Source organism: Tamandua tetradactyla, chromosome 7, assembly GCF_023851605.1.
Source record: "Tamandua tetradactyla isolate mTamTet1 chromosome 7, mTamTet1.pri, whole genome shotgun sequence".
Taxonomy (NCBI): Eukaryota; Metazoa; Chordata; class Mammalia; order Pilosa; family Myrmecophagidae; genus Tamandua; species Tamandua tetradactyla.
This window is the reverse complement of record NC_135333.1, coordinates 124334548-124360860: the sequence shown is the minus strand read 5'-3', so window position 1 is coordinate 124360860 and position 26313 is coordinate 124334548. Positions and strand designations below refer to the sequence as shown.

At 52.9% G+C, this 26313-nt stretch overlaps 1 protein-coding gene across 1 annotated transcript in view; it reads right to left on the bottom strand.

Moving 5' to 3' along the window:
• LRP1 (LDL receptor related protein 1) overlaps positions 1-26313 on the bottom strand; it is an 81213-nt gene that overhangs the window by 39053 nt on the left and 15847 nt on the right. The window contains exons 5-20 of the mRNA XM_077111125.1: positions 24446-24574; positions 24065-24328; positions 14896-15058; positions 14563-14785; positions 13335-13524; positions 12703-12846; positions 11175-11411; positions 9761-9941; positions 8590-8812; positions 7257-7458; positions 6762-6887; positions 3984-4124; positions 3756-3881; positions 3192-3308; positions 2296-2376; positions 545-712 (exon numbers count right to left, since the gene is read on the bottom strand). Of these exons, the coding sequence (XP_076967240.1) occupies positions 545-712; positions 2296-2376; positions 3192-3308; positions 3756-3881; positions 3984-4124; positions 6762-6887; positions 7257-7458; positions 8590-8812; positions 9761-9941; positions 11175-11411; positions 12703-12846; positions 13335-13524; positions 14563-14785; positions 14896-15058; positions 24065-24328; positions 24446-24574 (2715 nt within the window). The remainder of the gene's footprint in view (positions 1-544; positions 713-2295; positions 2377-3191; positions 3309-3755; positions 3882-3983; positions 4125-6761; positions 6888-7256; positions 7459-8589; positions 8813-9760; positions 9942-11174; positions 11412-12702; positions 12847-13334; positions 13525-14562; positions 14786-14895; positions 15059-24064; positions 24329-24445; positions 24575-26313) is intronic.

Sequence of the window (26313 nt, the reverse complement as noted above, 5' to 3'; positions counted from 1 at the left end):
AGCAAACTTGGTGCCCACCAGCCCTCTGGCTGCACCCTGGAGGCCTGGGCATGGGGGAGCCTCACAGAGCCAATTGTGCTCACTCATCCCCGCCCCTGCGACCATCCTTTTTCCAAAGTACTGGTTCCAAACACAGGCTCGTGTGCAGTGCTTTTCGAGCCTGGGTGCACTGAATCCTCACATAATGCTGAGATGTAGGCATCATTATTGCCCCCATGGTGCAGATGACACTCACAGACGCTCTTCCCAGAGATCAAGTAACTTGCTCAAGGCCACCCAGATAATAAGTTGCAGAGCAGGAGCTAAAACCCAAGGCCACCCGACAGCAAAGACTAAGTAAGATCTTCACAGTGTGCGGTAAGGACGTGCCGGGAATCTCCCTCTCCCACAGGACAGGAGGTTCAGAAGATAAGAGTTGTCTCTACTCTATCTCTGGTTCCCAGAAGGTAGCTGGCACCCTATGGGGCAGATGGGTGGAGAGATGTGCCTAGGGTTGGTGCAGTGGGCACCACCTGTCCCTGCCTGCTGGCCCTGAGGTGCCCACCCTGATTGGTGCAGTTGGCGTGCGTTTCGTCACTGTAGTCCCCGCAGTCGTTGTCACCATCGCAGGTCCAGTGCTCGGGGATGCAGCGGCCGCTGTTGCACTTGAATTGGGTGCTAGAGCAGGAGTGGCTGCAGCCGGCCTCATCACTGTTGTCCCCACAGTCATTGTCTGGGGAGGCGGGGGGTGGGGGACAAGGCGGGGGGAGAGAATCAGCAGAGCAACCTTCTCTGTGACCCCAGCTTGGGGTCCCCACTCCCAACTCCCCGTTCCCACCCTCTGCCCACCCCAAACCCCCCACTGAGAAAATAACAAACAGAAAAGACACAGAAACTGCATAGATTGCAGCATGCACCATGGCCCACGCAGCTGGGGCAGGGAGTGGCGGGGGGGGGGGGCTCCAGAAGGGCCCTTTCCCCAAATTCTGCAAAGGCTGGGCCTGGGGGACAGGAAACGGTCTTTCCTGTCTTTGGCAATGTGTGGGAACAGGATCCACTCACTTCTGGGGTGAGGCAGGAATTTCTGGTTGTGGAGGGAGAGAAGTGGGAGGAATGTGGGCGACTCCTCTCGGCTGGGACGGGAAGGGTGCAATCTAGCCCCCACCCTGAACTCAGGCAATGCTGGGCTGCCGTCTCCGGGGCTGGCAGCAGGGAAGGGTCGGGGCCACTTCTGGCAAGAACGTGTCTGAGACTGACTGAATGAGCATCCGGGTCTAGGCCTCGTGGCTTGGGGCTACAGAATCCCCTCCAGATTTACAGGAAACCTGGGAACAGTGGGGCCTGGCTACCCGCCTGGGGATGTGTTCTGCCTTTTTCCCAAGATTTGCTTCTCCCTCTCTCCTCCTCCTCTTTATTGTGCTGTTCTTGCCCACCTCTCAGTTACCGCCTTTCCTCTGCCCTCTCTCCTCCTTTCTTTTCTACGGTCTCTCTCCCTGTGCTTTCTCCTCTCTCCCTGTTTTTTTCTCGCCATCCTGGGAGATCTCGGGGAGGGGAGCTGCCTGGGGGGCCTGGAGGCAGCCCGAGGCCAGGCTGGGGCTCTGGGGTGATGGTGCATGTGCTTCTATGCACTGACCGGCAGGCTCAGGACAGGTCTTTTCGTCAGAGCCGTCCCCACAATCCTTCTCTGAAACACAGAAATCGCCAGGGCAACCATTGGCACACGAGACACGGCAAAGGTGAGAGGCAACGTGGCACCGACCAGCACATCCTCTCACACTTTAGCCAGGACAGGAGCCCCTGGCACAACACGTCACAACACAACACCAGACACACCCAGAGCCCCGAGACAGCGCACGCCCGCTCCCCCCACCTCCTCCTGCTGCCCACACGTTACACGCACAGCCGGCCCCTTAGCTCAGGGCTGACATCGCCGGGTCCGTGGCTGATCACCAGGTGGGCTCCCGAGCTTGAAGCCGGGAGGGTACACCAGGGCTCCAGGAGATGGGGAGGTTGCAGGGGGAAGGGAGCTGGGCACTGGGCTCTCCGGGCTCTGCCCCTCTGGCCCTTTTCGCTCATCTGTCCCCTGGGTCGCCAACCTCCCCTCTGCCGGAGGATGGGCAGGGCATCCCCTAAGCCCATCTCGGCACCCCCACGGTATTTCTGGCTCTTCCACTTTTGTCCCAGACAACCCAGTGGGGCTTCACTCTACAGGAGAGAGGCCTTGATTTGAATCTCAAAACCCGTCCTCCTGTCCGGGGCCTGGCTGTGGCTTCCAGCTGTCCTAGGGATCAGGGCAGGAGGGAGGCAAGCGCTCACCATTGTCACATCGCCAGTTGATGTTGATACATCTGCCATTGTTGCAGGTAAACTGAGTCAGGGGGAAGCAGGTGGGATAGGCTGTCAGGGAGAAAGAGTAGCTGAGTAGGGCCATCCTCAAGGTTACACAGCTTCAGGCACTGGGTAGCGTGGGCCCACGAGACTGTCCCAGCCTGCTGCCCTGTCAGACAGGGAAGGGGAGGCCAAGCAGTGGCGCTTCAGCCTGAAACTCTGCTCGCTCACACCCGCCCCTGCTAGCATCCTTTTTTCAAGCTACTGGGTCCCAAACACAGGCCTTTCTTTTTTTGGCGGGGGAAAGGGTGGGTGGGAGTGCATGGTTGGCATGCATTCTACTACTGAACCACCCGTGCCCCCCAAACCGTGCACGTGCTATTCAAGCATGGGTGCCTTGGACCCTCAAGTAATGTGATGTAGGTGCATCACTGCCCCCCACCATGCAGTGGAACTCACAGAGGCTCTTGGAGTTTGAGTCACTCGCTCAAGGCTCCAGGCCTCCCTCTCCCTGCCCCCCGCTGCCGTCCCAGGACTAGTTCTCCTGAGCTCCCCCATCCCTGGCTAGTTCTCGTGAGCTTCTCCCCCATCCCTGGCTAGTTTTCGTGAGCTTCTCCCCCCTCCCAGGCTAGTTCTCGTGAACTTCTCCCCCCATCCCAGGCTAGTTCTCGTGAGCTTCTCCCCCCTCCCAGGCTAGTTCTCGTGAACTTCTCCCCCCATCCCAGGCTAGTTCTCGTGAACTTCTCCCCCCATCCCAGGCTAGTTCTCATGAGCTTCTCCCCCCCTCCCAGGCTAGTTCTCGTGAGCTTCTCCCCCCCTCCCAGGCTGGTTTTCACAAGTTTCTCTTCCCCCTGACCTATCCAGGCCTGCCGTTCCCTCTTTACCACACAAGGCCGACTCATCTGAGCGGTCCCCACAGTCATCATCCAGATCACACGTCCAGGAGATGGGGATGCAGCGGCCGCTGGCACAGGAGAACTGGTTGGGTGGGCAGGTGCGGGCTGGCGGGCAGGGATGGGAGTAAGTTCTCGTGGTCTATTTCCCTTTCCTCACTCCCTTTTCCTTCCTTGTATTCTCTGCCCATCAGGAGGTCTCCCCAAGCATCGCAAAACCACTTCTCTTAGAGAAGTCCAAAATCATCTGTGACCTCACACCAGAGACTTTACCCCACGTTTCTCTCTGTCTCTCTCTCTGTCTCTGGTAGCCTCCAAGGAGAAGTTCCATCCTTCCCCCTCATCTCCTGTCTTGAACTGTGACCCTGTGGCCACGTGCAATCTCAGCTTCCCCTCTTCCTCAGCCTGCCCTGTCCTCCTTGGCAGGGGCCCAGCAGAATGTCCCCTCTTACTCAGGGCTCCTTCCCCTTAGCCTTGAGCTCCTCCGTCCTCTTCTCATGTCTCTGTCCTCCTAGGCCTGGTTTTCCCCATCAGCATCCACCCCCCTTCCCGCACCTGAACACGTGGCATTGGACTCATCCTCACTGTTCCCACAGTCATTGTCCCCGTCACAGAGCCAGCGGTTGGGGATGCATCGGTTGTTCTCACACTTGAAGCGGTCCGAGGGGCAGGTGTGCTGATCTGGGGCGGGACAGGTCAGCGGTCAGCACGTGCGTGGGGCCCCCAGCGCCCCACCCAGGCCCCGCAGGCCCGCTGCCCCATGGAGAGGGGCAGGGCACTCACGGCAGAGGGCCGGGGCCTCGTCACTGTTGTCCAGGCAGTCGTTGTCTCCGTCGCACTTCCATCGCTCCTGGACGCAGCGGCTATTGGCACAGGCAAACTCGCCCGGCTGGCACTGGGGTGGGGGCACGTAGGATGGGTTCGCTGTGGGCACCATGGGGGGTGTGAGGGGGAGAGTCAGGCCCAGATCGTGGGAAGGTGCTGAGCCCCCACACTTTGTCACCACCAAGCAGACCTCTCCCCACGCCCTCCCTGCATCTCCTCCGGATAGCTGTGGGGCTCCCGAGGCCCTGCCCAGGTCCTGGCTCTGACTCCACCAGCAGTAGCAAAGACAGACCCCACAGCTCAGCAGGCTCCACCCTTCCTGTGTCCCTACCCTCAGGCCTCACCACCTCTATCTGCCTTAGACCATTAGCGGTAAAACCACCACGTCCCTTGTCCCTTGTCTGTGTCCACGTTGGCGGCTTCAGGACGCCCAGGACTGTGTCGGCTCCTATCCCCAGAGCCTACAGCCCTGCACCCCCTCCACTCCCTGAGGTTTCCTGTAGGTTTTCGGGGTGACTGTTCTCTCCCATAGCCCATGGGCTCTCCTTGTCCTCGCTACTGCTCTCTGACTATTCTGTCTCCCTCCTTCTAAAAAACCAGCGTTGACTTTCACGTTATCAGGCTATATCCACCCCTGGTCCCCCGCATCACTCCTCATCATTCCTTGGGTTCTTATTTCCTGGGTCAGTGTCCTTTTCTCCTAAATTATTTCTTGGTGACTTCAATGTCCACACAGATGGTCCTTCCGTTACCCTGGCTTCTCAGTTCCTGGAGCAGCACGTTCCCCCCTCGATGTGTCCTTGTTCCCCACGTGACCTTGGTCACTCATCCCCACAGCCATATGCTAAGGCCCCACTGACCCATTTTCATCTTGGAGATTCTACCCTAAGAAAACCATACAGAAAACAGGAAGGCACGAAGAAGATGTGAGAAACAGCAGAGCGGCTGATTCAGACATGGGCCCCAAGTCTGACTTCCTGGGATTCGAATCCCTGCTCTAACTTTGGACCTCAATTTCTTTATCTGTAAAATGGGGGAAATAAAAATTCCTGTTGTCAGGAGTACATAAGTCACTGCACAGGAAATGCTTACAACCGTGTCCAATACATAGCACTCAACAGATGCTGGCTGTGATTATAACAACACACTGGAAACGACCTAAATGTGCGACAGTAGAGAAGCGGTTGAGTAAATTATGGAATGCTTACTGAATGAAACATATTGCAGCCATTTAAAATGGTACTTTAATGTGGGTGGCAAAATGTTAAAAGTTGGCGGATCTGGGCATCTGGATTGGGGGGTATGTTGGAGGAGTTCTCTGTATGGGTTTTATATTATTTTTGAACTGTCCCGTAAATTTGAAATTATTTTAAAATAAAGTTTTTTTTTAAATGATGCTTATATATTGTCAAATGAAAAAAGCAGGAAACAGAAAGGTGTGTGCAGCACAAGCCCATTTATGTAAAATTAAATGCATGGAAAAATGTTTGGGGGGATGCTTCCCAAAAAGCTAATAGTGGTTATCTATGGGTGGTGGGATTTGGGGTGAATTGTACTTTCTGCTTTATATTTTAAATTTATTTTTACAGGGAGCATGCCCCACTTTTATTTTAAAAAAAAGACTATTTAAAATAATGCTATAATAACATGCAAAATGCTTATGAAAAATATGATCTGAAAAAGGTAGAACATGTTTTATATACAGTATGGTCACAGCTATATGCAAAATAGTAACATGACCACTTAAAGAAGAAAGGAGCTCAAATAACCACAATGCTAGTAATTAGTGGTGTCTGTTGGTGGGATTTGGACTTCTTAAGTTTCTCCTCTCTAGTTTCCAATTTTTTAAAAATTACTTTTATTTACAAATACTCTATACCCACCATACACATACTCTCTACCCTCCCCCCTGCTCCCATCCCTTCGTAACCTCTAATCTACTTTGTGTCTCTGCGAAATCATTATTTCCAGACATCTTTTATAAATGACATCATATTCACTCATCACCAGTCTCTCTCCTTGGGTGCCTTGAATGTTTCACTGAGTATGTTTTCAAGGTTCTTCCGTGTTGCCACATGACTATAATAACTTCATTCTTTCTAATGGCTGAAAAGTATTCCATTCTGTGTACTACCGCCTATTGTTTATCCATTCATCAGTGGATGGACACTTGGGTTGCTTCCCCCTTTTGGCTATCGTGAATAATGCTGCCATGAACATTGGTGGACAAGTATCGGTTTGATACCTCCAAGTGGAATTGCCAGGTCATATGGTCCTTCTCTGTTTAACTTTTAAGGAACCATCATATTCCCTTCACAGTGGCTGCACCAATTTACAATCCCAGCAACCATGCCCTACAGCTCCAATTTTTCCACATCCTCTCCAATACTTGTTATTTTCCATGTTAAAATAATAGCCTAATTTCTAATATTTTGAACTACTGTTACATTACTTTAAGAACGAGAAAAAAGTGGAAGAACACTTTTTCTGTTTCTCACTGTTTCTCCTCATCTTCATGCCCTCTCAAGCCTCTCCAATGCCCAGGTTTCCTCAACCCCCTCCTACCTCCCGGCGCCTTCTCTCACCCCTGGTCCCTTGGTTCCTATCACCCCCCAGCCCCCACAAAGAGCCCCTCTTCACCTCCTCAATTCTTCTGGGACCCTCCCCTGCCCTCCCTGTGACCTTCTCCCCCTGGGGTTGGCTCCCATCCCTCCCACCCCGGCCGGGCCCTCGTACCCAAGCAAGTGACGCCGTCTGTGTCCAGCACCTGGTCCTCGGCGCAGGCGCACTGGCGGCTCCCAGGCGTGGCCAAGCACAGGCTGCTGCAGCCGCCGTTGTTCACCCGGCATTTGTTGGTACCCACTGCGGGGGAGGGGCCACAGGCAGGGGGAAGGGGAAGAGGGTGGGGAACAGGTGGTGGCCAGGTCGGAAGGGGTCAGAGAGGGACGGGGAGGGGAGAGGAGAAGAGACACATTCATATGAGGAGATAGAAGGGGAGGAGATAGAGAGAGAGAGAGAGGAAGAGAGGCGATGCGGACGCGGGGCGGGAAGGGAGATGTGGAACACAGAGAGCCATGGTGGGTTGGATGGCCTCTGTTCTCAAGACCCACAAAAGTCAGGATCCCTGGAGAGTGCCCTCCCCTGCAGAGGAGCCTCAAGCCCTGGCCTAGGCCCCACCCACCATCCAGGCACCCTTTGTCCCCAGCCTCAGTTGCGGGGTTGGGGGTGTACCTTGCTGCTGCTGGGCGTCATACATGCGGATCTCAAAGATGGGGGGCCGCTCGCTGCGCAGGAGGGTCACGGTCGGCGTGGCGCCTCCTGTGCCCCGTTCCAAGCGGTAGACACTGCCACTCCGGTACTCGGTCCAGAAGAGGTAGTTGCCATGGTGACACAGGCCAAAGGCATGGTTCAGCTCAGGACCCTCATACACAATCTAAAATGGAGGAGAGGTGCTACTAGGGAGCTGGGAGACAAGCGGGGGAGCCGAAAGAAGGACCGGGGATCACTGTTTGGTACATATGTCGGCCTGGATCCTGGTCATGAGTCTCATTTTCCCCACCTTGGCCTGGGAGGCCCCTGAGGGTGACAACTTTGCATACAGTATAACGCTTCCTAGATGTCAGACCCCGAACCCAGCAGATGAGCCAGAAAGACTGCTGATGGCGATGTTGTCCACACTCTCTGCTCTTGGGCTCATTCACAGTTATTCCTATCTCTCCAATACACACACGCACACATACACTCAGACACCCTCACACACGCGCGCGCACACACACACACGCACGGTACTGAATATACAGCCAGATAGCTAGGATTCATCCATCCATTCCTTCATCCAAAGGATGAGAAAGACACAGCTTCTGCCCTCAAACTGCTTGTTGTCTCATGAAAGGCACACACAAAGAATTCAGTATGGAAGAGAGGTTTGGTGACAAACTCTGAGAGGAGGTGACCCCTAAGCAAAAGTTCACCGTGGGCCGAGGAGCTGGAGTGAGTTTTCCAGGCAGAAAGCTGCATGCATAGTGGCAGAGAGCAGCTGCACCATGATGTGCTTTGGGAAATGACAATCTGCCTAGCGTTGGAGGCGGGGAGCAGGGGCAGAAATGAGACTACAGAGGGAGTTGGGGGCCACATCATGAAGGGACTCATGCATCATGAAGAGCTTGGCCCACACACCCAGGCAGGTACACGACTCACGAAGCACAGAGCCACCAGACAGACAGAGAAGCCATCCCTAGGCATACATATCATGCCCGTACAGAGGCAAATGGCAAAAACACACACCAAGCACATTGCGCATACTTCGGACACAGGTGTGTATGTGTGATCAAGCCCACAGACAACATGCATGGACATAGATACAAACTAACAGAGGCAACCCACAAACATCATGACACATTGTTTGTACAAAAGCGCACTGATGCAGACCTCCATAGAGACACAGGTAAGTACACACGAAGCACACAGGCCAGGACACACACACGGATACCCGCACGTTCACACACAGATCTTCATCCACGCCCAATGCATGCAAGTCACTGCACACAGGTACATACTGGCCCACCTTCCGGTCTGTGCCATTGAGCAGGATGGTCTCAATGCGGTCATAGAAGGCGTCCACCCAGTAGAGGCGCCCAGCTGGGATGTCCAGGCTCAGCCCATTGGGCCACAGCACTGTCTTAGAGGTGACAAAGATGTCTCGATGTGAGCCGTCCATCCAGGCCCTTTCCAGCCGCCCTCGCCGGCTGTCCTTGGGGTCCTCCTCCCAGTCCGTCCAGTACATCCACCTGTGGGCAGATGGACAGTCAGCACCATGTGGGCCATTCCTGCCATCAATATCCTCCCCTCTGATCCTGACCATCCGTGTTATCCCTAGGGCCCCTCCCAGGGGATTTCCTGCCCTGCTCATCCCTGGACCACACATTTTATTATTTATTCCTCCAGTCACAAATATTCATTGAGTGCCTACTATAAGTTGGGCTCTATTCTGGCATTCAGGGACCCAGCAGAGCCCAAGTCAGCCAAGACTCTGGCTCTTGTGGAACCCACATCCCGCTGGGGCAACAGACAAGAAACAAGTCAATCAACAAGGTCACATCATGAACAATGAAATAAGTCAAGCAACAAGGTCACATCATGAACAATGAAAGTAATGAAACAGGGTGATGGAATGGAGAGTGGTGGGGCAGCAGGTGGGGTGAATGTTAGAAAACGTGATCATGGAGGGCCTCCCTGAGGAGGCAGCGTTTGAGCTGAACTCTGACTGCTGTGGAGCCAGATCTGTAAATATATGGAGGTTCAGGGCAGAGGAACTCCAAGAGCAGGCAGGAAGAGCTGTGTGTTTGAGAAACAGAGAGCTGGTCATTGCAGTCAGAACCTCCAAGTGCAGGAAGTAAGGTGCAGATGAGGCCAAAGAAGTTGCCAGGGGCAGACCCCGTGGGGCTGTGCATGCTTGAGAAGGTGTGTGGGTCTCATTCTGAGGGCGAGGGGAGCGAGTGGGGGGCTCCGAGCTGGAGCTGACAGGATCAGGTTTCTATTAGTGTGTTTAAAGCCCCACTCCATTCCCCTGAAGACAGGGGCTCCTCCCCTTTCAGCTTCGGAGCCCTGCCTACGTCTCCCTGCCTCGGCTGCCCTCCCCTTCCCATGGCCTGGTTCACTCTGTGCCCCATCCATCCTCCAGTTCCCTGAAACACAGTCCTCGGCTCCTCCCAGCCCAAGGCCCTGGGAGGACTCACCCATTGAGCGGATCCACCACGATGGCCCTGGGGTGTGTCATCTTGCCCTCTATTAAAGTCTTGCGGGTCTGGGCAGCCTTCTCCAATCTGGCCACGCTGATGGTCTTCTTGGGTCCATCATCTGTCCAGTACAGATTGTCCCCCATCCAGTCCACGGCCACGCCCTCCACATTGTGGATGCCTGTGGGGGTGAGGGAGGAAGAGATGGAGCCTCAAAAAAATTCCAAAGGAGTATTCCTCTGACCCCCCAGGACACTTTCTCCTTTGAGCAACTTAGGCAGGAAGGGCAGGTAGCCTCTTGTGCCCTGGGCAGTCGAGGGAGCTGGAAGGCTGGAGAAAGGAATGAGGAAGACTGTTTGTGTTGCCACATCTGGGTTGAGTCACAGAGTCCTTCCAAATGACACATGGCAACCAGTAAACCTACAAGGGGAATGTCTAGGCCTGTGCATGGGTGAGCAGCTGGAGGAACAAGCCCATGGCTCTGGGCACAAGTGTGACGCCACATCCTGGGCTAGAAAATCCTGAACTAACAAACTGAATAAATTAGGAAGTGATTTTTCACTTAGCCAAAGGCTTCATCTCAAGTGTCCTTTAAATAGCAGTTCCCCCAGTATAGGGAACCCCGATCTTTTCCTGATGAGGAGCTACTTTTGATTTCCTCCAAGTCTTATGATTGCTGACTGCGGAGGTTCTCTGAGCCGAGCGGGGGTGGGGACCGAGGCAAAGGGTAGTCACGGACATTGGCCTGATTGACCGGCCAGGGAGCCTGGTCTCGGGAGGCTGCAGTGCAGGGTTGTGAATTCCTAACCATCCACAGGGGAAGGGCAGAATTCATACGCTCAGGAGCGTGCACACAGATGGCTATGAGAAGACAATGTACTGTTGACCTGCCAGGGCAGCTAGAAGGAAAAATTGAATTCAGTTCATGAAAACATAATTTTCTCAGTTCATGTAAGCATTCAGCCTTCAGCAGCCCAGTGGGGTCTACCTGCAAAGACCCTGCGTGTGCATATGTGTGTGTGTGTGTATGTGTGTGCGCCCTTGCTCTGGCAGGCCCCACTCCGGTTTCAAGGCCTCGGCCTCTCCCTGACTGCACGCTGTGTGAAGCTCCAGGGCTCAGAGCCAATGGCAAAGACCCTGAGTTTTCCCAAGGGCTGGCAGGGACGGCCCACGCTGCCCAAACCATCCATCCTCTCGACTCTTCCCAGCTCAGCCAAGAAGGGGGTCATATAGGGGTCAATCTGTCTATCCCCTCATCTCCATGCCAACCAGCCCGGCTAGCCAGCTTGCAGGGGACGGTCCATGCTGAGAAGGCACTGGTAGGGAGAGGCCCAGGCACCAGATCATTTTTTGCCCGCGCTGGGCCGGGCCCTTGGGGAGTCCCATGGTTACCCCGCCCACTGGGGGTCCGTACCGTCCTTCAGGATGGTCTCCCGCTCAGTGCCATCGATCTTCTGCCGGCCTATGAGGTAGCTGGTGGTGTCGGCAAAGTAGATGAAGCCGGTCTCAGCGTGGAAGTCCAGGGCCCGGGGGTTCATGAGATTCTCGATGGGGATCATGTGCTCGTCGGGGACCTTGGCCCCCATGTCCATGCCCCGGATGATGCCCGGCCGGCCCTTGCCGTACACTAGGAACAGCTCGTGCTCCGGCTCTAGGGCAGGCATGGGCAGAGACACGGAGTCAGACGCACACAGGGCCACCTGCACACCGGGAGGGCCATGGCCAGAGGGGCCGTGATGGCCGGGGCGCTGGGGTGGTGCAGGGCGGAGGCAGGGGCTCTGGGTGGGGTGGGAAGACCCATACCCAGGCATGCACGACTCTGGGTCCCTGGCCACCATGGCCTGGGATTTTACCTCTGCACTCTAGGGGTGGGAATGGGGGAAGAAGAGCGTGCCCACTGCTTGGCAGTGATGGTGGTGGCCTGATAGGTGCACTCTCAAAATATAGTGGCATCTGATCACTTTTCACCACCTCTTCTGCCACCGTCACTTCTTGCCTGGACCCCTGAAGGAGCCTCCTAGCCACTCCCCCAAGGCCTAGCCTCTACCCAGCAGCCAGTGTGATCTCTTTACAGATTTGAATCAGGTCCTATCACGTCCTGCTTGAAAGTCACCAGGAGATGAAAAATGTTGGTAATGGAAGGTGGTGATGGTAGCACAACACTGTAAATGAAATTAACGCCACCGAATTGTGCACTTTGGAAATGGTTAAACTGGCAACGTTTGCTATATATACTACTACAATTTTTAAAAAATAAGTTACTAAGAGTTTCTCAACATAATTCAAATACAATCCGACCTCTTCTTCCTCCCTCTCCTCACTCATCCCACTCCAGCCCACTGTGATTTCCTCCAACACTCCAAGCTCACGCTGGTCTCAGAGCATTTGCATTTTCGGTCAGAAACGCTCTTTCCTAAGTCACATAATTTGCTTCTTCACTTCAATGTGTGCTCGGCTCAAATGTCATCTCCTCAGACAGGCGTTTTCTGAGCACTCTCTCTAAAATGGAACCCTCACCATCACCACCGACTCTATTCTTTGCTTTATTTTCTTCGTAACACCTATCACCACCTGAGATTATATTTGTTTGTCTGTCTTTTCCACCAGAGCATAAGCTCCATGAGGGCAGGGATGACATCTCTCTTATTCACTGCTGAATCCTCACTGCTGAGCAGGGCCAGACACGTGTGGGTGCTGTATAATACTTGAATGAATGAACAAACCAGTTTACAGTCTTCTCTGGTGTCTGGGTGGGTAGTGGGGAAAGCCCTGCTCTTGGACGTGGGTTCATTCCCACTCCTGGCCCTCACTAGCAGTGAAACTTTGATAAATTTCTTAATATCTCTACATCACAGACAGATTCAGCTGGGTGGTGGGGAGACAGGTAAGGACCCTGCCGCCCCAATCCCAGCAGGCACATGCACCCTCCCCCCATCACTCACTTTTGCACGATTTCCCGTCACTGCCCAGGCTGAAGCCAGAGCGGCAGCGGCAGGTCCGAGCCTTGTGGCTGTTGGCCAGCAGGCAGATGTCAGAGCAGCCACCCGGCTTCCCATACTGGTCGTTCTCACAGGCGTGGCTCCTCACTGGGGGCAGAGGGGAGAGGGGGTCAGGATCCCCGGGCCTCAAGAAAGCTTGCCTTACGCCTGATCACACTCCCTCCTGCTATGGTCTTTGTTCCTGTTTGTCCATTTTAGGATTTAGAAGCCACAGGACTGGAATTCCTGTCCTCAGCCACAATTTAGCCTCAGACTCTCTGGGGTGGGAGCTACAGTGGTCAGGCAACAGAGTCACACTATGGCCCATCCATGGCCACCTGCTTCTGCTCTAGCCTGGGAAGGGCAACCCATGTCCCCCTGGGAAGCAGCAAGAGAGAAGGTGTCCTATGGGCAGGATCTGGAAGTTGAGGGACAGGAAGAGCCTGGCAGGGACAGCCAAGGGCCTGGGGTAGACAGCTAAGAGAAGCAGTCATGACATGAAAGAATCGGGGTTGCCACAGGAGGGTCTATGGAGGGGCAGTGACCCCTAAGACCTGGACAGACCAAGCTTTGGAGGGGCAGTGGGTCCTGCTCACCTCGGGGCTGACGTCGCTGGTGGTAGATATGGAGGGCTCCACCCTTGTCCACACGGGTGACAACCTGGTACTCGGTGCTGTTGAAACGATTCACACGGATCACGCTTGTCTTCTGCTGGGCATTGGCATTGTCCGAGTTGGTGGCATAGAGATAATTCTCAAACACAGTCAGGCCATACAGATGTTCAATCTGAGATAGGCGGGAGGAAACGAGGAACATGAGTTGAGAAGGAGACCCTCCTTCCCTGCCCATCCAAACTTCATTACGTGCATTCTCAAATCCACGCTATAGTTTTTAACTCCATGCTTTAATCCTATGTCCTCTGGCTGGACTATGCTGTTTCTGAGATCTTTGCTCATCAACATCCCACTCATCCTTCCCAGAGCAGCTTTTTGAAGCACCTCTGGAAACTTCTGATCAAAGAATGTCTCTCTTTCCATATTCTGTCTCTCTAGGTGCCATCCAGTGCATGGAGAAGTGATTTGTGGATTTATCCCACCAACTCTACTCAAACACCTTAAGGCCAGAGATCACATCCCTCAAAGAACTAGACACACAGTAGATGCTTTAATAATTTCAGACTGCATTAGATTTGGGCTCTAAACTCTATCTACAGAGAACATTATTAGCCCAAAATCCAGTTCCTACCCTTGAGGGTTGGAGGGGACAGATATGCTCAAGCCTTCAAATAGCCCCTCACTCCCTACCACACACACAGAGCTTATCTAGGGTGACCAACCAACCCAGTTTGTGCAACACTTCATGGGACTTTTTGGGTTAACATCCAACTAGGATACTTGATCACCTTAATTATCCCAGACTGGAGATGCCTCTCTGAGCTGGTAGAACTTCTAGACTACGTACAAGGACTATTTCCCAGTCATGGAACCTCAAGAAAATCACTTCGCCTCTTAGAACGCATGCTTTTTTTTAGCTGTCAAAAGGGAACTAAGCCTGCTCTTGCCCCAGGGGTCACGGTAAAGATTGAATAAGAAAAGAGGAAGTAAAAGAGCCCTCTAAAATTCCTGTTCCCATCAGAGCGGACATCACATCCCATCTTTCCCTGAAGAGCTCATGTCCAACTTCTGCCTACAGAGAGCTCGGGGCAACGGTGCTCCCCACATTATCTTCCCCCCTCACCACGGTGCTCTGGAGAACGGTTCCCCTGACCAGAAGGCCCCAGATACCGGCTGGCCCCACAGACACCCCACACAAGGCCCCCCTCACCAGGATGCCCTGGATGATGGTCTGACGGCCTTTGCCTTCGTAGTCCACCACCTCGATGTAGTCCAGGTACGCGTCGGCCCAGTAGACGAGGCGGCTGACCAGGTCCAGCGTGATGCCGTGCGGAAACACAATCTTGCTGTCTACCAGCTTGGTGCGGTTCTGCCCGTCCATGTCGCAGCGCTCCACCTTTGGGATCTGCCCGTAGTCGGTGAAAAACACCTTCCTGTGGGCGGGCGGCACGTTAAACGGGGCCTGGGCGTCAGGCCCCCTCCTTTCGGTGGCTGCCTCCGCCTCCCCCCTTCCGGGGCCAGAGCGCCTGCCCACCGCGCTCACCCCATGGCGGGGTCCAGCGCGATGCCCTTGGGGTTGTACAGCTCCAGGTCTAACAAGGTCACACATGTGTCCCCATTACGGTTGCAGACAAAGATCCTGTCGTCGATGTCATCCACAAAGTAGAAGTTGCCGGTCAGCCAGTCGATGGCCATCTGTTCCACGTCTGGAGCATGTGAATAAAACAGACATTGGGGACCACAGATATGCCCACCCCTTTACTGCCGCAGAACCTGCTGCTTTCGGGGCGCTGCCCTCACCTGGGCCACGGGCTACAGCTATCTCCCTTCCCCGAGCTCCTATGGGAGTTGCCTGCAGCCTCACATTTTGTCTTGAATCCTTTGCCATCTTTCCACAAATCTGGTCTCTCTGAGTATCCTAATACATGCACCCAAGCCCCAGGCTGGTCAGCGCCGTACCCAGGAGGCACACGGCCAATGCTGGCTGACTGGGTGACCGGTTTCCCCACTGACAGTCCATTCTCAAACAGGGTAATAAAAGTGAGTGACGACAGGTCCACTAGCACATTCCAATATACATATATATTTATGTAATACAAATAATTTAGTTTTATTCTCCAGCCAATAAGCTTTATATATAATAAACTTTACATGTAAACACTATTCACTCAACACTCCTAAATAGAAGTTGAACCATTTATAAGGTTTTATAGTGGTTGGTTGTGGAACAAATGGACTTTAGTAGCCACCAAGCAGGAAAAGGCTTTGAAGAATGAGAGAAAAGGAGAGAAAGGGACAGAGAGAGGGAAGTAGCAGGGGAGGGAAGGGGAGAGAAAGACTGATTCTTTTTTCCTTTTCTCGTTGAAGAATAATCCAAAGTTTTTGGGTTTTTTTTTTTTGAACTTTAAAAAATTGTATACTATAACATACATACAAAGCAAAGAAAGAAAAAAGTAATAGTTTTCAAAGCATTCTTCAACAAACTGTTATAGGGCAGATCTCAGAGTTTGTTCTGGGCTAAGATACCATCATCTCAGATTTTTCCTTCTAGTTGCTCCAGAGTCCAATAGATATTTTAAAAATCTGCTTTTACTTGAGATAAAAGTGGCCAGGTTAACCAACCATACTTCTTGGCTTTTGGGTGGACTTTTATCAACTTTATATGGTAATTGTAATTATCTCATACTGACCAAAAGACCAACTAGAAAATGTACATGTTGCATGGATTTTTTGGTGGGGGGGGGATAAAATAATTTCATTCATATAATAATTTTCTTTAATTACTTTAATATAAAAGATAACAATGTTTCATATGTCACATAATATTTTGAAAAAAAAAGTTTAAAAATCCTCTAATAAGTATTTAGTGAAAATAACAAATGTACTGAAAGGTATAGCAATGACTACCAGATTAATAATACCAAATCAGTACTGATGGCTTTTGTTGCATGGATTTTAAAAACAGAAAGGCAAGATACCCATCAATACATCCTGCTTGAGAGAAAAGTTTTTCACAGTATGGGGCTCATGGAAATTGAAAAGGGAAGGTCCCTGGTGGCAAAAGGTTGGGTATCAGTGATGTGGGCCAAACTTCCTCTACTTGCCTCCATTCCCCTGTTTCCTCAATGTTCCCATCACTCAATTTCTCATTTCCTAGGAAAAGTCAGAAGGAAGGGGAAGTAAGAGAAGGGGCATAGGAAGAGGGTCATCAAAGAACCTGAAGGTAAACGGAGGCATGGCTCAGAAAAACAAACTTCAGATGTGTGGTGGAAGCTGGAGACCAAGTGACCACCCTCAGCCTAAGCCACAGTTCTGGAGGAGGTGGAAGGGGCCAAGGAGAAGGGCTGAAGAGAGGAGAGCAGCGGGAAGTCTAGGAGGAAGAATTCTTAGGAGCAGGGACCTCCTGCTGGCCTTCTCCAGATCCCTCCTCTCCAGGACCCACTGGCTTCCATCCAACTCATCTCGCACCACCAGAAGTGACGCCTCTTGCAAACTGGAAAATTTCAAATGCCTTGGAAAGTTTCTCAACCTTGCACTCCACTGCTACCGATTTCCCCAACAGGTAGAGACATCTTTAGACTACCAGCACTCAGCTGAAACATATCCCCCAAAACTCAACCCAGTAGGGATTATTCTGCCCCCCACTGCTACAGGTATAATGACTTGGCTTTCTGCTATCTTCCCCCCACAGGGATTGGGGTCTGTTTCCTAACAGTGGGTGGAGGGGGGGGCAAAGGGAACAGGAACATGGCTCCCAAGGAATTTGGCTGGTCCCTGACACTGACTCACAGTCACAGGACTTGGTGAGGAAGGGAAGAGCCAATCTGAGGCTCTCATCAAACTAATTTCCTCCTCAGGTCGCCTCTGTTCACTGCACCCCCCGCCCCCTTCCCACCCAGAGATGACTGGATAAAGAGGTTGCAGCGATGAGCAGGTCATTCCTGGAAGTGCTGATGCATCCCCAAACCCAGCACTCTCTCCTCTGGGCTCCCCGTGCCGTCCCAGCCTGACGAGACCCCAGGGAGAGGACAGAGCAGCCTGAGAAGCGTAGGTCCCGAGCCATGCAGGAGAAGGGCCCAGTTCAGGGAAAAGGCGATTACACTCTCTGCCCCCCACACACTGTTGCCACAGAGAAAACAGATTAAAATGAATGCCGCTGGGCCACCTCCAAAGGAAACCAAACTCCCAAAGGAGGGACTTGCCTGAGACCCAAGGCTGCCAGCAGGAAGGTTGAAAGGCAAACAGAGTTGTGTGCCCTTTACTTGGTGGGCACGGTGGGGGTCTGGGGGTTCCTGGCATGTATACTATTTTCCCAGCACCAGCTGGCACAGCTATGTCCTTCTCTCCAACTTCCTGAGGCTTCCCTGAGTCACTGCCCAGCTCCAGACCTGGCACACCCTGTCCCTGCTCCCCCCATCCAACCTTCCCCAGGCAGGAGGGGAGGAGGAAGAAACCTGCAGAGATCTGATGCTCCTCGTCCCAGTGCAGCTCCACAGTGATCCCCCCAACCTCAGGATGTGCCCATCCTTACAGCCTCTCTCCTGGCCTGGTTCCCCTTCCACTTCTAGGAAGGAAGGCAGTGGGAGCGATCCTGCTCTCACATACTTTACCCTTGGCCAGGAGGTGGGAGAGCTCAAGCAATCTCCCCCTTCCACTTCCCTAAAGGCCAGGCAGGGCCCCACTCAGCAGGCCCGTGAGGGTTGGCAAGAACCGGCGTCCCCAGCTCGGCCTGGCCTCCCCTTTGGTATTTTTGCAGCTGGAGACTATTAGTTGCAAGCAAAATCCTTTGTTACCCAACCCCCCTCCACCGCATTACTTTCCTCTCTCCTAAAGTTCAGATTCCTCTGCCTGCCCCCACCACACACACACACTGACACACATGTACACACACTCACATGCACACGCATATGCTCAGCCATCACTCAAAGATCATCTTAGAGAGATGGGCTCCAGCTGGGAGGGGGACCTTCCCTCCAGCTGGGCAGGTGGAATCCCACCCAGGGGATGTGAGCATTCTGATTCCACAAACCCAGAGGGCAGCTGTCCCCTTCTGGCCCAGGCTTCTCAGGGCTGGTCCAGCCCAGCCAACGGCCCCAAGGCCTGAGGACAGAAGAATCTCAGGTAAGCCAAAGAGGAGTGTGATGAGGGCAGAGTTTGGGGCAGGGGGATGTCTAAAGGCCGAGGTGCTGGGTATTCAGGCACAGAGAAGGGAGGTTAGGAAGCTGGGAGGGGGCTGAGGAAGACGGAGGGGAGACCACAGCCCGCTGTGATGACTCAAAGGACTTTCAGTTCCAGGTTCCAGAATAGACCTGGGGTGTGTGTCTGTAACTGCCAAGCCTTCCCCACACCCCCTCCCCAGGGCTTAGCACTCTGCATTCCCCGCAAGCTCCAGTTTTCTCAACTTCTCCATCGTTCGTATTGTTCAACAGACACTTCCCTAAATAGTGGCTGCGTTTTTCCCAAAATGCACCCCCCCATTCCCAAGAAGAGTGTAGCTTCAGCTATAGGATTCCAGGCAGTCCCTCCAAAATAAAGAAACTCCAGGAAAGAAAGGGAACCTCTACGCCCTTAGAAAATATCCCCCAACATATCCACGCAGCCAAAGATTGTAGGACAGGTATGAGATTCCTGGATGGGGATAGGGAATCCCATTTCCACTTTAGCTACATCTCTAACCAACACACTTAATTCTAGCATGGCGGGGGTCTGGAGGCTCCTAGCAATGGACTGTTTTCGAGCACCAGGAACCTCCCCACATCCCTTCCCATCACTCTGCTCTGCCATGCGCCCAGCTAGGCTCTCAACACAGACAACCTGTGTTTGAATCCTGTTTCTATCCTCTTCCAACTATGGGACTAGGGACTAGTTAACTTAACTGTGAGTCTCAGTTTTCTCATATAAAACAGGATGGTACACTAGCAGAGCTCAGCACAGGGCCCGGCACACAATAAACACTCCGCAAACTGGGGCTGCCATCTGGGTCTCCAGCTGGAACTTTAAGGCCTCTGGATGAAAGGGGGGCCCTCCAGGTGGGCAGTTTGGGGCTAACACCCCCCATCCCCCAGGACTCAGCTCAGGCTCCCAGAAGATTTCCCTATTCCAGCCTCCCACGAGCCCCAGGAGTGTGAGACAGGGCACTGGCTTTCATCTCTGTCCTCAGCGCCTGACACATATGCATCAATTCATTCAACAAATATTTATGGAATACTGAGTCCTCACTCTGTTGTCCCCAGCTGGTACATCGTTTTTTCCCTTCCTTTCTACTTCCAGGGTCCTCCTTCTCTGGCCAATGCCCCAGGACGGTGGAGGGGACGGCCTGTCTGCTAACCTATATGGCTGCTGGAGCCCTCCTGGCAGGGAGAGGGGCTGGAGACTTGGGAGGTGGGAGAGGAGACAGCTGGGGCGAACCTGGCCGCAGCTTTGCTGAACGCCATGTCCTCACGCTCCTGTTCCCTGAAGGGCCCTGACTTCTGCTCCTCCTTGCTCCACTAGCAAGTCCGGGGCTCAGCCACATTGCGTCACCACTTTCTCCTTGGCGCCCTTCTTGCCCTGTGGTTCTTCCAGCCTGGGGTCTGTGCCCTGCCCCTAGCCCCTGCCGGCCCCAGGCCCCCAAGAGGCATCGAATCCTGGGTCCCCAGGGATGAGACGCCTGGATTCTGCGATTCTGAGTCTTCCCACTATTGAGAAATCCTTTCTGGGCTCTGAAACAGATCTCTCCTGCTGAAGCTGCTTCCTCTGGCTTGAAAACAGGGAGGGGGCGTGTTGGGAGCTGGCTGGGTGGAAAGGCAACTTCAAGGAGATGGCGCAGGAGGAGAGGACAGGGCTGGCTCCGTGCCGGAGACACAGGGCTGGCCCTGCCTGCGAGAGAGGAGTGCAGCGAGAAAGGGCTGTGACGGGACTAGGAAACTCTGAACGCGAATGGGGAGCAAGAGAGCCAGAGCGCAACGGGCTCAAGGCCAGAGAGCAAGGTGGTTGGAGCACACCCCTCCGCCACACATTCTGACACTCGGGGGTCAGAAGAGCCAAAGCGGTGGGCGCTTGCCTTCCTAGGTAAGGTCTGGAAGTGTTCCTTAGGCCAGAGCTGGGAGGCCACGAGGGCCTGGGGCAGTTCAGCAGGAGAAAGCGCCCCTTCCAGCTGGGGCGCACAAACAGAGGGGCTGCTCTCTGCCCTCTCACAGTCTCCCCCCTAGACGAATTGCTACCTCATTTCCTGCTGTGATTTTAAAAACACAAAAACAAAGAGAGAGGGAGGGAAAAGTGAAGTTGGCCAGCTGGACTTGGGGACCCATTTCGCAACCTCGCCGACTGCAGGCTCGGGGGCTTTTTCTGGGCCTCCCTGACCACCCCATCCCTTCCCTATGCAACACGGGCACAGCAAGGGAAACCCCAGGACACCTGGAGACCCCTCCAGAGGACCCCTCCCACACAGTCCAAACCTGCTGAGTGACTTCAGCAAACCCTCTGCGCAGCCCCAGAACCTCCTCTGCACCACACCCTGTCCCCTCCCAGCACCCTACTCCTGCAGTCTATTCTCACTCTTTGCCTCTACAATGGAAACACCCTCCAGCCTGGGAGAGTATTGCAGCTGAAGAGAGGACAGGGTAGAGGAGCTCAGCCCAGGAAATGCAGGGCTGAGGCCAGGGACTCAACCCCCAGCCCTGCAGGAGGCTGAACAGGGGCGTGAGATTGCTTGAGGTGATCAGAAAAGTGGAGTGGGGCGTAGGGTGGGCAGGCCAGGTCCTGGCTTTTTTACTGCCACACCTGTTGACCCCACTGGGCCTGTTTCCAGAACTCCATTCTTTTATGTACAATCTCCAAAATGGTTGCCATGTTTACATCGAGCTTGCACCATTATTTACTTAGTATTTCATTAAATTAAATCACTTTTCTTATTTTACTGCATCATAAGCAATCTATAAAATCATAGATTTGGCATGCCAGTTGTAGGAGTTTCCTAATGAATATTAAATGAAAATAACTATTACCATTAAAAGAAAAAAAGAAAGACTATCTATGTGTCACCAAAAATCAACGTGAACCCACTTTGGGAATCACATATTAAAAAGCAAGGGATTGGTCTCGGTGCTCTCTACAGGGTCTTCAGGCCCTCGGCTGACATGCTCTCCAGTCCCCATTCTGCCAGGACAGGAGCAGAGGTGAGGATGGGGAGGAAATGGGGACCGAGTCCCCCAGTGCCTCACTCCAAATCCAGGCCAATAAAAGACACCAACACTGGGGAAAAAGTCAGCAGCCCGGGGCCTCCACTGAGGAGGAGAGTGCACACAAACACACCTTTTAGAAAGAAGGATGCTGGCTGTGGGTCTCCTCCCACTCTTGAATAGAAACAGAAGGGAAGGATGGGGCTTGAGATGGGAAAAAGCTGGACCTTTGATCCTGAGCCAGGCTTGCAGGAGCCTTTCCCTGAAGCTGCACCAACCACCTCAGAGCCTTGGAGGGCCCGGGGCTGGTCTGGCTCATGCATGCCCCACGACCCACGTGAAACAGGCTTACTTCCTGGCCTCCTTCCTTCCTTCTGTTCTATTTCTGTTTCCAGCGTTTTCTCTGGGGCCAGACTCCCTTCAGTATCTCTCTGTCAGACTCCTCCCTCCATGCCTATCGGCCCTGCCTGGGGCTCAGCCTAGAGGTCCGGTGGGGGTCAGAGTCACAGCAAAGAATGGGATGATTGCAGGGAGGGAGCCCCAGAGGGCAGAGAGAAAGCAATAGTCTTTCTTCTTCACTCCTCCTGGGGAGCTAATTACAGGCCAGCAGTCCACTGCACAGGTGAGGGCCTCAGGCGGGCCGGTGCACACACCAGTGCAGGCCATTCAGCCCCTCCAAGGAAGAGAAATGACCTGGGGCTGGGGGGCGCAGGGGGGAATGCCGGGGTAGAGACACTTCTGACATCCTCAGCGCAGGGCCCATAATTAGTTTGTGGGATGAGAGCAAAATAACCATTCTCAGGGTGACAGCCAGACATACAGGCGGCATGGGGTGTGGGGTGGGGGAAGAGAGCGGAGGAAGGGACAGAGACTGGGAGAAGAGGAACCCACTCATCCACCTTACTAGCATTTCCTCCCAGAACCTCGGTCTCTTCCAGCCTCCTGGACTCTGCCCCAGAGGGGCCCAAGAATCTAGCACACTGGGAGGCAGGCTCTATTTGCCAAGGGAGGGGTGCCTGCCTGAGGTTATTTCCTGCTTCTTCTCTGAGGGAAGGCAGAAGAGGGGCCCAGGCCAGAGCAGAAGCTGAGAAGATAATATCCCCTTGCCGTCTCCTCATGAGCCCACCACTAGGTCCTGAGGCCGGGCCAGGGAGGGAGCTGCCAGAACTGTCTGCCCAGACAGGCCTATTGGGTGGAGCAGTGGATGGGGAGCAGGGGGTGGCAGCTTATCCCACCCTACCTGCCACCCCCTCAAGAGCTCAGCCAACCGGGCTTGACAGCCTCCAGCCTATCACCCAAAGAGGGCATGTCTGACCACAGGTGAGCCTTGCTCTGGAAGACCCAGAGGCCAAGCATGGATCATATGACCAGGCCCCAGGGTGTGAGGGCTCTCAGAGCACCCCTGTTCTGCACCCCCAGCACCCCTGGAGGTCCCTCCCTTGTTGGGGTCTTAGTCTTTGGTGGGGATCATCCCCTGGGTCTTTGAATGATCTTTTAGAGAGGCCCAAGGTCTTCTCCCACCCCACATCCTAAATTTTCTGTGGGTGCCTTCTTTTATTTACCATTGGCTGCCACTGTAATTTATCTGATCTGGACAGACAAGGTCACACCTATTATGCAGATTAGGAAACCTAAGGCAGAGATAGGGAACTCTGGTTGGCTCAAGGTCACAGATCAAGTTACCCTCCTCCAGGGGTCAGTTCAACCACGGGTCATAGATTCTTGCCCTCATTTCAAATTCGGTGGAACTGTGATGACACTAGATGTTGACTTTACAGCTGTTGGGTTCTTGTTTGTTTGTATCCCAACATCTGAGATGAGCAGGGCCACTCCAGGCAGTGGATCTATGCCTGGCAATGCTCCTGTCCCATCCCCTGGGATATCCCCTCTTCCACCCCTAAGATAGCAAAGGACAGTTCAAAGTTCACGTGGCTCCAGCCTTCACTGCTCTTCCCCAGTCTCATTCACTGTCACAAAGCAGAAGCTCCACACTCTCCCTTGTAGCAGGAGGTGCCCCTGAGGGAAAAAATGGACCAAGCCAGGCCCTGGCTCTTTTGCCCTCAGTAATAGCTAAACGGGGCTCCCGCCAGGTTCCAGGCCCCTTCTTTTTCTTGCCCTGGCTCCCAGTGCATGGGAAAGCCCCTATGCACTCGAATCATCCCTCCTCTCTCTGCCTCCAAGAAATGGGAGAATCCCTGGTCTCTAGAGACTTATCCTTTGTTATTCCTCAGCCCTCATTTCTCTTCCAAGTCCTTCCTCAGGATCAGAAAAGCAGGAGGCATCCAGAGACTTAGCCCCAAGAAAGGAGCCCCAAACAGGCATCATTGTGTCCAGCCCCCTGCCACAGCCTTAGTCAGCTTGGGCTCTTGCCCCAGACAGGGATTATCCCATCAAGCCCTTGCCTCTGCCCCAGACAGAAGCCACCCTGTCTAATCTCCTGCCCTTACCCAACTCAGGTGGGGCCACCCTACAAGGCCCTTGCCTCTGTTCCAGCAGGGCCCATCCTGTCTACTTCCCCTCCCTCCCCACCCTAGCTGGAAGCAGGTGACTCACGGTGCAGGCTGAGAGAGATGTTGATGGTGTGCTCATCCATGAAGCCCTTCAGGCCAGGCATGCGGGCACACTTGAGCTGTGTCTGGGCAGCACTATCCCCAACGTGCACCCAGCACACCGTCTCATTGGCGTAGCTGAAGTCCATGGCTGTAGTCTGCCGCGTGCTGGTGGGCGTGATGGTGGACACCTGGGCCCCATTCAGGTATGTAGCCAGGATATTCTGGGAGTTGGCGATCAGCAGCACAGGAGGTCGGTCTACGGGCTCTGGGGACAGGGAGACAAGGGTCAGTGCAGCCAGGGGCCCCAGGACCTCTCAGTCACTGCCCATTAGTAAGTGGCACGGAGGGTGCCAGGGCCATGGCCACAGGCGACTCCACTTACCGTTCTTGGCCTTGCAGGAGCGGTTGTCTGGCTGCAGCAGATATCCTTCAACACAGCCACATGTGAAGGAGCCATCTGTGTTGGTACAGAGCTGGCTGCAAGTACCGTACACTGAGCACTCATCAAAGTCTACAGTAAAAGGGCAAGAGCGTGGTTATTTCCAAAGCAAGAGGCAAAAGGAAGTGAGTGCTCTCACACACCATTGGTGGAGGTGTCCATCCTTATAGTTACTTTGGAGGACAATTAGCAGAATCTATGAAAACTTGAAACGTACAAACCTTATGACCCAGCAAGTTCATTCCTGGTACCTTGACTCTGGAGAAACATCTGTACATGTGTACATCCATTCATTCATTTGGTAAAAATTTCTTGAGTACCTATTATGTGCTAGATAATGTTCTAGGCTCTCAGAATACATCCATTAATAAAATAGAACCAGGGTTCTGTGCCACCACAGAAGCTTTGAGTTACCAAAAAGAATTGGCAAAAACACTTTTTCTCAAAGCCCCAGAAAACAGTTAAAGAACTGCAGTAACAGGGTGAGGGCTGGACTAAAAAAAAGGCTACTTAAAAATGGTAGGATCTCCTGCAGCCCTGGCTGGCCCCTCCCCAACCCTCCCCAGCTCTGCCGGAGCCAGGCGGCACTCCCAGTGCAGATCACTAGCCTAGTTTTGGAGGGAGTAGAGAATTTTCATGCACATACTGGATGCATGTATGTCTGCAAGGGCCTGAGGGACTCACCACCCCAGAACTTGCCCTGCAAGTAGAAGGCAGCTCACAGAACTCTCTGTGACAGAACATTGTAGGAGAACAGCAAGTCATGCTGCCTGGGACGAGGGATTGCTGGCTTGTAGGGCATACAGCACAGTGCCTAGGACCACAAGGAAACTGTTTTCCATGGAAGAGGTGATATTTGTATCTGTGTAAATGGGGGAATTCCTAGGGCCACACAGGCATGTGCAGAAAGGAGCAGGGAGGCCCCAGGGTCTGGAGCTATTCTCTAAACTCAATGTATAGATAAGCCCTAAAGGAGAGCACTTGCTCTGGTAGATATGCAAAGACTGGGAAAGGTGTTTTCTACTTTGATGTTGCTGTTAGCTACTGGTGTTCAAAGAAAGCTCTGCCAATATACTAGTGGATACAAACTTAAGGAACAGACTCCTCAGAGTCTGAATTTCAGTAACACAAATTTAAAATATCAAAATGTCCAGGTTTAACAAAAGATTTCAAACATTAAAAAAAAATAGGAAGTAATGGCTTAGGCAAAGAGGAAGATTAAAGCATTAGAAATCATCGATGAGGAGGACCAGACCTGGGAAACATCAGGCAAAAATTGAAAAAAAAAAAAAAGGTATTAATTTTGCTCAAAGGAAAACATGTACAAAGAACTAAAGCAAATCAAGAAAACAATAGATGAACATAAAGAGAATGTCAATAGAGAGATGGAAATTATGAAAAGGAACCAAATAGTGCTGAAGACCATAGTAAGAGAAATTTAAAATTCCTTAGGGCGGTTCAATAGCAGATTGGAGCAGTAGAAAGAATTAGTGAACTTGAAGATAAGACAATTGAAATCAAACAGCCTGAGGAGCAGAAGGAAGAAAGAGTGCAAAAAAGTGAACAGTCTGAGAAACTTCAAGTATACCAATATACACATTGTAGGAATCCCAGAAGGAGAGGAAAGAGAGAGAGGGTAAAAAATATATATATTTGAAGAAATAATGGCTGTCAACTTCCCAAATTTAATGAAAGACACAAATATTCACATCCAAGATGCACCATAGACTCCAAACAGGATGAACCCAAATAGACCCAAGTTGCAGCATGCTGTAATCCAATTGTTGAATTCCAAAGATAGAGAATTCTGA